The sequence below is a fragment of the Leptodactylus fuscus genome, chromosome 5 (genome assembly GCF_031893055.1).
Source record: "Leptodactylus fuscus isolate aLepFus1 chromosome 5, aLepFus1.hap2, whole genome shotgun sequence".
NCBI lineage: Eukaryota > Metazoa > Chordata > Amphibia > Anura > Leptodactylidae > Leptodactylus > Leptodactylus fuscus.
In genome coordinates this window covers 33,427,752-33,440,661 of record NC_134269.1, presented here as the reverse complement: position 1 = coordinate 33,440,661, position 12,910 = coordinate 33,427,752, and the positions used below count along the sequence as shown (strand labels likewise).

Sequence of the window (12,910 nt, the reverse complement as noted above, 5' to 3'; positions counted from 1 at the left end):
TCAGTGACATATTTATTTCTCAATACTACTTCCAGTCCAGATAGATGTTAGGTGACCAATGTTCATTCCTAATGAAGAAGTATCATATACGGTGCTGTACATGACAGATGTCAATTAACTTTCATCCATTAGGTGGAGGCGTTTTTATTGTCTACAAAGGCGACAAATTCAGGCTTGGATCCAGCCAAGTCACAGACCATGATAGTAAGTCTGTGATCATTTCAAGTGTGGTCACCGGTGCCATTACAGGACATGTAACTTCAGGGAACATGAACGTGACATTCCAACTTGCCCACGTTGAGGTTTGTATAGTGAGGTTTAGGGTTTGGGTAGTGGTTGTAAAAAAAAATAGGCAATGCATGTCTATAGTAACACATTGTTGTTTTAAAAGGTAACACTTCTCTTGTAAAAAAAATTTAAAAAAATGCATTACACAATACAATATAAAGTTATCCCCCTCATCCACAAGGCTCTCCATAATGCTGCACCTCCCTACATTTCCTCCCTCATCTCTGTCTACCGCCCAACCCGTGCTCTCCGCTCACTCAATGACCTAACACTTACATCCTCTATTATCAGAACCTCCCACGCTCGTATACAAGACTTCTCCCGAGCTGCACCACTTCTCTGGAATGCTCTACCCCGGACAATCAGATTAACTCCCAATTTCTACAGTTTCAAGAGCAAACTAAAGACACATCTTTTCAGACAAGCCTAACGTAAACCCTTCCGTACCGTCATTAGAAACCCTAAAATAAACCTTCCTCTGTTCCAGCTCTCACTCTTCCCCACATGATATGATGCCATTTCAGGCTAACTCTATATGTCCAAGTACCATCCACATGTTAATGGACACGACTGGTGACGGCTCATACAGTTTTATGTTTGTGTAATGACAGTCACCACTATTACATAAATGTTTGGACCCCTGTATAAGCAATGCCGCCCCTGCTACCTCTTGTGTCACCCCCTCCACCTCATAGATTGTAAGCTCTTGGGAGCAGGGCCTTCAGTCCCATTGTTTGGAGTGACTATTTCTTTGTAATGTATCTTTGTCTGTACTTGAACCCTACAAACTGTACAGCGCTGCGGAATATGTTGGCGCTATATAAATAAAATGTATTATTATTATCATTATTATAACCAAGGTTTAACATCCACATGTACAATGAAACATCCGGCAAAGTGCCAGTATGGGGTTGCAAAATGTGATGTGTTCTGCTCCAAGGGAATCAGTATGAGTCAATGAATTATGTAATCCTTCATATAAGCTTTGTATATACAAATGATAGAAATCCTTCCTTTAGCCCACCTATTGAATAAACAGCAACAATTGGGAAACCTTTATGAATACGGATTTAGTTTACTTTATGGCTGTCCCCAGTGCTCCTGTGTGTTGGGTGTATAGTAAAGAGCATGGCCCTGGCAATAAATGGCTTAAATTGTTTTTATTTCAGGTAGTCACCCCTTCTCACAACCTGACCTGTATGTTTTGGGATACTAAAAAAAACAATTGGAGCGCAGAGGGATGTAAAAAGGAAACGTCTAATGGCAGCCATACCACCTGCTCCTGCAACCACTTATCCAGCTTTGCCATAATCATGTCACCAAGCGGACTCAAGGTAATGAGGGATATGTTCTGTAAATGCTGTATCATCTGATTATTTTTCCATGAGAAAAGGGATGATATTTGACAAAAATGAGATGACTAGAGTGGATATGGGAATTATCAGACGCAAAAAATCCCATCAGTGGCGTAACTACCGCCATAGCAGCAGAGGCAGCTGCCACAGGGCCCGGGACATTAGGGGCCCAGTGACAGCCGCTACCGCTGCTATCATTATACTCGGGGGTCTTTTCGGACCCCCGAGTATAATGATTGGTGGACCAGGAGAGGTAAGAAACATAAAAAACACTGTTACTTACCTCTCCACGATCCTGCCAGGCCTCCTTCCTAGTTGTCTGACGTCACATGAACCCAGCCTGCGTCCCGGGTCATGTGACGTCCGACGTCATTGATGAGGGACGGCAGCGGAGAAGACAGCGTAGGAGCCGGGGGACAGTTAAGAAACAGTAGGTTTTTTTTATGTTTTTATTCCCCCAGGTCTCCGATTATTATACTCTGGGGTCTGAAAAGACCCCAGAGTATAATAATTGTTTATGGGTTTCCACAATGGGACATTATACTGGGTGCAGGGGCCACTGTTGGGTATAAAACTGTGTGTAGGGGCCACTATGGGGGATAATACTGTGTGAAGGGGCCACTATGGGGCATAATAGAACGCGCAGGAATGCGTAGGAGGGGGTCAGTCAAGGTCTTCGGCATCGGTGTCTGTCGGGGGGGAGCCATGTCAAAAGTTCGCCACGGGGCCCCGCCATTCCTAGTTACACCACTGAGTGTAACTATAAGGATTGCACAGCTAATGTAGTAGATGCATCCGAGTCCTCAATCTTCCTCCCACCACTGGTGCTACCGGAGTGATCCCCTACCTCCTCCTAAGCAGAAGGAAGATCTTGACACGATAGTCAGCCGCAGATCACTACCTCAATACAATCTTAGCTCATTGGCATAGGATTAAATAGCAGCTTTTTGTAAAAATGAAGCAGCCATTCTACAATCTCATGGCTCTGAGCACTATAAGGTATTGGAGCTGGTTTAATAACAATTTTGGTGCTGACGGACTACCTTTACGGGCTGTTGATCACACCCATATTAATAGGCTACTCAGACCCTTCAATACAACCCTTCCTAAAGTACTCAACAGTATCAGCAAAAGTTGTAAACATGAGTTATTATAGATTGTGATCAAAATAAAATCCTATTAGATATTATTGATTATATGTGTGTTTAGCTATAGCTATAGGGTGTATAGCTATAGGGTGTATAGATATAGGGTGTATAGATATAGGGTGTATAGATATAGGGTGTATAGATATAGGGTGTATAGATATAGGGTGTATAGATATAGGGTGTATAGATATAGGGTGTATAGATATAGGGTGTATAGATATAGGGTGGACCTCAGGTTCATTTCATCTGGTGGACTCTAGAAACCTCTTCCTTTACCAAATCTAACATTGATAAGTGATGCTTTTTTTTGTTCCCCACAGGACAATTTTGCTCTTGCCATTATTACTAAAATTGGCCTAAGTTTATCTGTTGTGTGCCTGGTTCTGTCTCTTCTCACATTCATCCTCTGTCGCTCTTTGAGGAGCGCTCACATGTCAGTCTTGACAGCGATGTGCAGTTGTCTTTTGCTGGGACAAGTTCTATTTCTGGTGGGAGTTGATAAAACATTCTACAAGGTAAGTTACCCTGCTTATCCTGACCCATAATGCAGAACAGGAGAAGACACATTGTCCCGAGTGTTGTAAATAATAAGTCATCCAGAATGGACACATAATGTCACCTTTAAAATACAGATCCCCATAACCCTGTCTAAGCCTCTCACCTCTGCCAGATCAGTCCTCTCTACGCCAAGCTGATGAGATGCAAATACATCGAAATGGCTGTCCTTGGCTGAGAAGACTGTATCTGGTAAAATCCCAACATCATTGCAAACAAAGGCCTCTGAGAAGGTCGGCATGATGTTAAAGGGAGCGGCCTCTATTGGATGTCTTGACTGAGACTCTGTCTTCCTAATTACATCATGGAAGATAGACTTGCACATTCTCAGTCAGCGCCCTCTATTGGTGTGCATACTTGAGGCACTGGCTTCCTAATTACATCATGGAAGTCAGATTTGCATATTCTTCCCATGTTCCTTTGCAGTGGAGCGCTCATGGCTTAAAAGACTCCACACACCTAAATGGTGGTCTCTCCCTATGGAGTGACGATATCCCCTCAACCCTTTAAAATACAGTTCAATCTGCAGGAAACATGTTATAGATGGGGAGCTGAGATGGGTGATAGTTTTATTAGGACAGTACCAGTATAACTTGCCATTTATTCTGAGATTAAAAGGAACCTGTCGGTAATTTAAAAAACTAAGACACTAAAAAACCAAGTCTTTGTGGATCAGGGTTTAGTGTCCCAAACAGCCAAGTTGTAAAGTTTTCCATGTTTGTATTGGAAAGAACTCTGTTTTTGCCAGATTTCTTGCTAGATTTTTCTCACCGATTCTGGCAGACATTCTTGCTCTGATTTTGCCAAATGCCTGGTTCTGGTTTTGGCAGATTTTCAGGCCCATGATTTGCCAGGTTTCTCATCCTCATAGTTCTAGATTTAAAGCATAGATTGTACCATGCTTCATGCTATGATTTTTTTCCTGACTTCCTGCAACGGATTTTTACCATATTGGCTAACCCTAATTTTGCCAAATATCTTGCCCTGATTTTAACAGACATCTCACCCTGATTTTGCTAAATTTCTCATTCCAATTTTGGCAGGTTTTTGTCAAGAATCTCTTCCTGATTTTGAAAAATATCTCACCCAGTTTACCACCTAGACTGTTCCAGGCTTCATGTCCTAATTTTGTCAGATTCCCCACCCTGATTTCACCAGATTTTTTCACCCTGATTTTCCCAAATTTCTCACTTTAATTTTGTCAGACTTCTTGCCCTGAGTTTGCCATATTTTATTGCCTTGGTCTTGCCAGATTTTCACACCCTGATTTTGGCAAATATTTCCCTGGAGATAGCAAAATATCTCAACCTGTTTTTGCCAGGTGTCTCTTCCTCATAGTTCCACTTTTACTGCCTCAATTGTATGAGGCCCTGATTTTGCCAGTTTTTCTCACCCTGATTTTCCCATATGGGGCACACCTCTTCCCTCCAGAGCAGCTACTCATGTATAGGGCATGTGTGCGATTTTAATCACGCTGTATATAACTAGCTGCTCTGAAGGAAGCAGTGAAGAACTGTGAGAGCCAGGGAAGGCTGATAATGCTGCGGTACCCAGGGAACATCGAGAACACTGGTCAGACCCCGGGCTGCCGAATAGGAGCAGCACCACCCCCTGAAAATGTCACAGGGTGGAGGTGGTAGCAAGGAGGACCCCAATATATAATAAAACTTCTGAGATGCTGCAGTCATGTTCAACCATGGTATCTCAGGGGTTCACACTCGAGATCAGAGCTCAGCTCCAACTGGGGGTATTAGAGGACAATATCAGCCGTTACATACGACTGACACCCACAAAGCAAAGTGGGCGCACAGTTTCTGTGTGCGCACCATGCTTCCGCGGTGGTTTGCAGGAAGTCCTTACTGGTAACACCGTACTATTAGAGCGGACGTCGGGAATGGGTTAACGCAATTTGCTGCGAATAAATTTGGAACAAATTGTTACAGAAAATCCCACTTAACTCCACACTCTTTTTTTTTTTTTTTTTTTTTAGAGTGGGGAGGCTAAAAAATTCTATTGCGATCATGAAATGATCAAAATTTTGTAACTTTTTTTTTTTTCTTAAAAAACACCAAACTGTGGAACACAACTGCTGATAAATCCCCCCACAGCGCTCCAAGAAAGATGTATGAGTTGCATTCTGCTTATTTCTCCTTCTCCATTCCATACAGATCCTCTGCGCTATCATTGCTGGTGGACTCCACTTCTTGTTCCTTTGTGCCTTCTGTTGGATGTCCATTGAGAGTGTTCTGCTGTTTATGACTGTCCGTAACTTAAGAGCTGTGAATTATATGACTTCTCGACGATCAAATTTCCCAGTGATGTGTTTGCTGGGGTTTGGAGTTCCTGTTGTCATTGTTGGGATCACTGCAGCAATACAGTCAGACGGATATGGCACAGATAAATAGTAAGTCCATTTCAGTCTTCTGTAAGTCTGCTCTATTTTCACTGTTAATCTCTGACTTTAGATTTATATTTTTCTAATATATATTTTATTATTATTATTATTATTATTATTATTATTATTATTATTATTATTATTATTATATACTATACAGATGTAGCCTTTGCTAAACAAAAGTTGAATGAATGTTCATTTGGCACATGGAAGTAAAGTATGAGCCCTAAAAGAGCATTTGTGAGTTCAGACACAGATGTTGGATGATAGGACATGGTTTATAATCTGATTTCCAGTTCACCCCATTGTGTTTTGTGGGGTTGAGGTTAGGACTTTGCCTACGTTGTGCTGATGAGATCCAACCAGATCGAAACAGTGCTGTCCACAGCTGGGATTCTGTTCCTTTTGGAATGGATATACTTGTTTGGCAATAACACCACATCATGTTATTAGGCTTATTGAAAAAGTGATGCATGATGTTAAGGGGGCTGTCCTAAGAGGCAGCGTACAGAGGCACTGTTCTCCTAATTACATCCTGGGAAACAGATTTGCATATTCCCCACATTCCAGTCAGTGTAATTTCTTTTGAATCATCTTCTGGCTTTTACTTAAAGAGAACCTTTCACCTTCTGGGGCACATGCGGTGTAATACACCGCTAGAAAGCTGACAGTGTGCTGAATTCAGCGCACTGTGGGCTTTCACTTTCTGTGCACCTGGTGAAGAGCTGTTGGTGCTGGTACTGTAGCTCTTCACTGAAGGGAATCCCGGGCAGGAGCGCTGAGGGGCGGACCTGAAGGAAGACCTCAGTCAATGGACCTGAAGTGTGAACTGTGGCCGGCCGCCAGCAAAAGTGCTGAGGGGAATCCCCGGCAGACTTGGCTACCTGGATTTCCTCTCAGCACTTCTGCCGGCCGCATTTCCCCTTCAGGTCCGGCAGCCAAGGTCTTCCTTCAGGTACGCGCTCCTGCTGGCAGCCGGGGATCTCCCTCAGCGCTTCAGGGCCGCATTTGAGAGAGCGGTCGAGCCCGCTCCCTCCTCTCTCCAGGGGCATGGCGGCACCTGCCGCTTCCCCGCAGCGGAGGGCATCTCCACTGTAACTCCAGTGCTCAGGAGCTCCGGCATTACCACTGTAATAGTTACAGTGGAGGGGCCAATTACAATGGTGACCGCTCTGGAGCAGAGCGGCGCCATTATAGCTACAGACTGCAGCTACCGTAGTTACAGACGCGCATACAGACACCGGGGCAGGTGCCGGGCCCGCAGCATCGCAATGGCGATGCTGTTCATTTCAAACTACAGAAGTATTTACGGTACTTCTGCTAGAAGGCCCCGGTACTTCTGCCAGGAGCATGGAGATGCTGTGGCCCGGCACCAGCCCCCGTGTCTGTAACTACGGTATTACCGTAATGACTCGAATATAAGCCGAGGTGGACTTTTTCAGCACAAAAACTGTGCTGAAAAATTCGGCTTATACTCGAGTATATACGGTACTTACACATGGGACCTATCTTATAGTATGGTAAAAGGTATTTTTCAAGACACAAAAAAGTATACTACTATATGTATACCATAACATGAACTTCATTGTGTATTATATTCATTATAGTTGTTGGCTTAGACCCAAGTCTACAGTTTGGAGTTTCCTTGGTCCCGTCCTTGTGTTCATCATTGTAAGTACAACTGTAGTATCAGACTGATCATCTGTGTAACATCTGATCATAATATTGCTATATATTTGTTCTTTTTGAATAAAAATGGAAGTGGTGTGTTGTTCTAGGTTTGTGGGTACACACCAGTAAGTAACCTCAGTCCTATCAGATTTCTATATAGGGTTATATTAAACCTTCTGTAGTTGTGGAGAGCTCAATTTTACAATATGTAGATAGATAGATAGATAGATAGATAGATAGATAGACGGTACGCAGTGCTGTCAAGGCATATTAGGCAGGTGTGGGGGAAACATAAAGCAAAGTAGGCATGCATTCAAATATAGACTTGTTAATAGTTTATTTTTTTTATATTTTGTGGTACCTTTGCCGGTTTCCTTCCATCAATTAGGTAAACAATAAGTGGAGGCCCAGGGGAGGTGACAGACATAAGCAGTTACATTTACCTTCCAGAGTGTCCTCTTTAGGCCTTTAGCTGACGTCACGCTCCCTGTAGGTCACCACTGCGCTCTGTAATTGGTCACATGGAGCACAACAACATCAAAATGAATCTTGTTAGGTTCGTCCATCTTGAATCGCCACCAAATTCCCAATTCCATTTGCTGAACTTCAGCTCTAAACCCGCAAGGAAAGTCCACCATACCCTCACTGTTTCCTGCAGACAGATTATTGTACTGCTCTACAACCTTTTGGTGAACAAATTGCATTTTGACTCAACGGCCCAGAGTAGCTGTTGTCAATTTTCTGCACCTCGGTTGTATGTTTTCGAGCATAGTTGGCCTCAGGCCCAGCTACAGCTGTGAGAGCATATATGCCACAGAAGACCATACCGTACCCAAACATATCTCTTCTTGTACTCGGGCTACAGTAGACCCAACAGGGTGAAAGAGCTGGATTATAATAGACTGAAGATTTATTCTGCTTGCATGGAGCTCTGATACCCCATCTCCTTGCACTGCTAAATAGAAAAAGATAGAGTAGTACAATAATATTGCCAAAGATAGGAAATAGAGCCAAGCAGTTACCCAACACCTCTGGTTCCAGTCAACTCCAAAATCATGAAAAAGATCAGGCAAATAATCCAACAAACCTTGTCTCTGTAAAGTGTACCTGCACTTGGGGGCATAACTAGGAATAACGGCTCATAGATGGTATAGTGTCAACTTCTAGTGACGTCCACTTAGTATAATGTCTCCATTTACTGGCCCCCACACGTTATGAAATCCCCTTTACTGACCCTCTCACCACACACAGAATAGCGCCGCTTTTCTTGGTCTCCACATGGTATAACATACCCTTTAATGGTGTTCATTTAGTATAAATCCCCATTGACTGGCCCCTCACACTGTGTAAAACCCCCTTTTATGGCCCCCCACATGATATAATGCCCCCTTTATTGACACCCCCACTACCACACACACATCAGGGAGGGAGGAAGGAAGGAAGGAAGGAAGGAAGGAAGGAAGGGAAAGGAAGGGAAAGGAAAGAAGGAAGGAAGGAGGAAAAGGAAGGAAGGAAAGGAAGGAAGGAAGGCGAAGAAAGGAAGGAAAGGAAGGAAGGAAGGAAGGAAGGAAGGAAGGGAAGGAAGAAAGGAAGGGAAAGGAAAGGAAGGAAGGAAAAGGAAAGGAAGAAAGGAAGGGAAAGGAAGGAAGGAAAGGAAGGAAGGAAGGAAGGAAGGAAGGAAGAGGAAAGAAGGGAAAGGAAGGGAAGGAAGGGAAAGGAAAGGAAGGAAAGAAGGTTGGAAGGAAGGAAGGAAAGAAAGAAAGAAAGAAAGAAAGAAAGAAAGAAAGAAAGAAAGAAAGAAAGAAAGAAAGAAAGAAAGAAAGAAAGAGGAAGGGAAGGAAGGAAAGAAAGGAAAGGAAAGGAAAGGGAAAGGAATTCACTCTTGCAGCTAGGAGAATGTGGAGTAAATGGTAGGAGACTGAGTCAGAGCCCTGGTTAGTTGGATTACAAACCATCTCATGGACAGTCATGTGTTATTCTATAGTCAGGAGAGATTCTGCTTCCCGTAGATCTGTTCCCTGCAGCCTGGGAAACCCACTGTTTGTGGATATGAAGCATATAGCATGCTGTTAAAGTGGAAGACTGCCCAGCAAGGTAGACTCAGACTACCACTAGGAAGTAAAAAGTTTAGCTCCAGCTTCATAGGAAAATTCCTAAGACCTGTACCTCTATATGTAGCTGTTTGGATTGAGCCTGTTCTACCTTAGTAAAAATATGAGTCACCTTGTCTGTAACCCTGTCTCCTGAGTCTCATTCCTGCACCTACCATTATGGGAGCTCTAAACGCCATACGGCTCAGGGAGGCTTCCCGCTACCAGGACGTGCTCCATGGGACTACTGCTACCACAATCAGAAACCCTACAGGGCCAGAGAATATAATGTGACCATGGTGACAACTACTCCCAGCCTCCTCTCCTTCCTCACAATGTGCTGCTGCATTTGTAGGATTAATACCGTACCAATACATTGCGCATCCTTTTGGTCCATTATTTAAATGATGTATATTATATTTGCATATAACCATATTCTAAGCTACTTTTTACTTCCTTTTTTGTGCAATTTTCACTTCTTTATAGGCAAACACCACATTATTAGTATTCACTGTCATAATCCTCAGGCAAAGGCTAGCCACCCTGAACTCAAGTGTGTCTACCCTGAAAAACACGAGGTGAGTATGAAAGGTGACAGCGACAGGAGCAATGCATGTTTTTTTTTTTTTTTCCTGATCCCAATCCACATTTTCCTTTCTCTTCTCTTAAGGTTACTAACATTCAAGGCCTTGTTTCAATTATTTATTCTTGGCTCTACTTGGGGTATTGGTTACTTCCAATTTGGTAGAGGCTCCTTGGTCATATCCTATATATTCACCATATGCAACAGTCTACAGGGCGTTTACATCTTCCTAGTACATTGCATCTTCAGCAGCCAGGTAAAATGACATTACATTATGTCCCATAGCATCTGATCTTGGTTAAAGAAGTATATCGGGATTCTTTCTGTATAATACGTCTAGTTTGTCTATCTGAATAACAGCAGTATTATTACTGTATATACTCGAGCATAAGCCGAATTTTTCAGCACAGTTTTTGTGCTGAAAAATTCCCCCTCGGCTTATACTCGAGTCAAGCAAAAAAAAAAAGTATTTATTTATTTTTTGGGGGAGGGGGGATCTATGACCAGCAATATTAATGTATAGAATCTCCCATAAAATAGTGGGGGAAAAAAGAAGCTTTAAAAAAAAATAAAATAAATAAAAGTTGTAAATCCCTCCTTTCCCTAGAATACATATAAAAGTAGAAAATGACTGTGACACACAAACACATTAGGTATCCCTGTGTCTGACAGTGCCCGGTCTACTGAATATAGGATCTGCAGTGCTCCTGTTCCATCGGGAAGGGGTTAATAGGAGCACTGCAGATCCCCTATAGTCATCCAGACTGAATTACAGGTGGGGGAAAAAAACTCAGTCCTCAAGCTCAGGGAAGGGGCAGACAGACAACCAAAACACCCCCACCCCTTCCCCAGTAACTACTGCACCCAAAAACTCAGACCATTTTAATTTTTGAAATTTTCCAGTAGCTGCTGCATTTCCCCCCCCCCCCCCCCCTTGGCTTATACTCAAGTCAATAAGTTTTCCCAGTTTTTTGTGGTAAAATTAGGGGCCTCGGCTTATATTCGGGTCGGGCCTGGGGGAAGAGCTATCGGTGCATTTACCAATAGTTCTTCAGTGTCAGAAGGGCGTTCTTGTTGGGATTGCCCCTCCTGACAGTACTGTGTGTAGCGCTATACTGGAGCGCCCCCTCTGACAGTACAGAGCTACACACAGTACTATCAGGAGAGACGTTCCTAGGTAGACTGTACGAACTTCTGACAGTGCAGAGGTATCGGTAATTGCACCAGTATCACTTCCCCTGGGGCACATAACGGGAATGATGATGATGTTTCCTGAAAGGAATGATTACCTCGGAGGTTGCCAATAATGAATTTATACAAATAGTATAAATATAATGTTTTTTAAAAAAGAATACAAGGAGTCAGAGAGGAGTAATTGATGAGTCCACATTATTTTCCATCGATTATAATGTTTTTGGTCAATTTCAGGTTAGAGAAGAGTACAGAAAGACATTCTGCAAGGCTCGGAAACGTGGCAAACAGTCAACGGATGACTCCCCTCAAAACGCCACCAAATCGGTAAGTGTCCACTACAAGTCTTACTGACTTAGGGTCCATTCACACAGAGTTTTTGAGCGCTGATTTTGATGCTGAATCTGCATCAGAATCCACATGGAAAAAACACCTCCGGTTCCACTTGCTTTATTTTTCCACTCGCAGAATTTTTCCGCTAGTGGAAAAAAAGCTTCCTTCAGGCGAATTCCACCTGCAAAAACCAACGCAGTCAATGGGAGGTGGAAAATCCACGGATTTGGGTGCGGAATTGGCAAAAACCGCTAGCGTTTTTTTCACGGTCCATACACTGTGCTGGAGGGGAAAAAACAAAAACTAAAAAAGCCTCAAAAAATGCTCCAAACACCGCTTAAAAAAACCCATTTCCTAATTCCTGAAACGTATTTTTTCCTCGCCATAATCCTCAGCAATAAACTCCATGTGAACGGACCCTTACCTTGAGTCATCCTGGGGCCTAATTTCCCATTTCGTTCCTCCACAGATTACTGTCACTGAAATGACTAAACCTGCGTCATCTGAAACGACCTCTACCCTTGAGAAGAGAGTAAACTGGGTTCAGGGGGAAACGTCATTGTGAAGTGATCATACCATCAGATCAATACTGATCAGCTTTAAAACGTAACAGTGTTTGAATTTTTTTTTAACCCCCCAATGTTTGTCTATTATATACTGTATATACTGTATACATTACTTAGTAGTTTTATTCATTAATAAGGACATAAGATTTGTGTGACGACCTGGTTACTGGTTAATTCCAATAAATACTACAGACAATGGGACGTCAGTGTCTTTATGCTAAATTTTGGCTTAATATTTTATATTCTCTATTTTAAGATTTCTTTCTTTATTGAAGGTTTTCCCAGTTCTAGAATTCTGATGGTCTTTCTCTAGGATAAGCTCGAATCTCACAAAAGTTAAAATATGTTTTACTGGAATTGTTTCCATTGTTTTTTTGTGCAATATTCTCAGATCAGTGGCATATGCAAGGGGACACTTAGGGTTAGTTCACATTGGGCCAATGGAGCGGATTTTGACCGCAGATTTCGCCTCAAAATCCGCCTCCATGCAATGGTGGTCTATGGAAACCGCTAGCGTTCTTTTTTCCGCTAGCGAAAAAGAAGCGACATGACCTTTTCTTCAGGCAGATTCCGCCTGAGGAAAGCATTAGAAGTGAATGGGTGGTGGAAACTGTGTTGGGATTTGTTGCCAAAAACGCGTTGCGGTTTTTGGCGTGTTTTTTTGCAAAAACCGCAACCAAAAACCGCGACACATTTTTTTACGGTCCATTCACTTTAGGGGAGGGGAAAACCGCC

General features: G+C 42.8%; 1 protein-coding gene across 1 annotated transcript in view; it reads left to right on the top strand.

Annotated features, from left to right (window-relative positions):
- LOC142204481 (uncharacterized) overlaps positions 1 to 12,474 on the top strand; it is a 79,225-nt gene extending 66,751 nt beyond the window's left edge. Inside the window, exons 18-27 of the mRNA XM_075275793.1 lie at positions 133 to 302; positions 1,458 to 1,634; positions 3,115 to 3,306; positions 5,515 to 5,750; positions 7,349 to 7,412; positions 9,989 to 10,080; positions 10,173 to 10,341; positions 11,514 to 11,603; positions 12,079 to 12,141; positions 12,451 to 12,474. Coding sequence (XP_075131894.1) covers positions 133 to 302; positions 1,458 to 1,634; positions 3,115 to 3,306; positions 5,515 to 5,750; positions 7,349 to 7,412; positions 9,989 to 10,080; positions 10,173 to 10,341; positions 11,514 to 11,603; positions 12,079 to 12,141; positions 12,451 to 12,474 — 1,277 coding nt within the window. The remainder of the gene's footprint in view (positions 1 to 132; positions 303 to 1,457; positions 1,635 to 3,114; positions 3,307 to 5,514; positions 5,751 to 7,348; positions 7,413 to 9,988; positions 10,081 to 10,172; positions 10,342 to 11,513; positions 11,604 to 12,078; positions 12,142 to 12,450) is intronic.
- Positions 12,475 to 12,910: the final 436 nt, after the last annotated feature.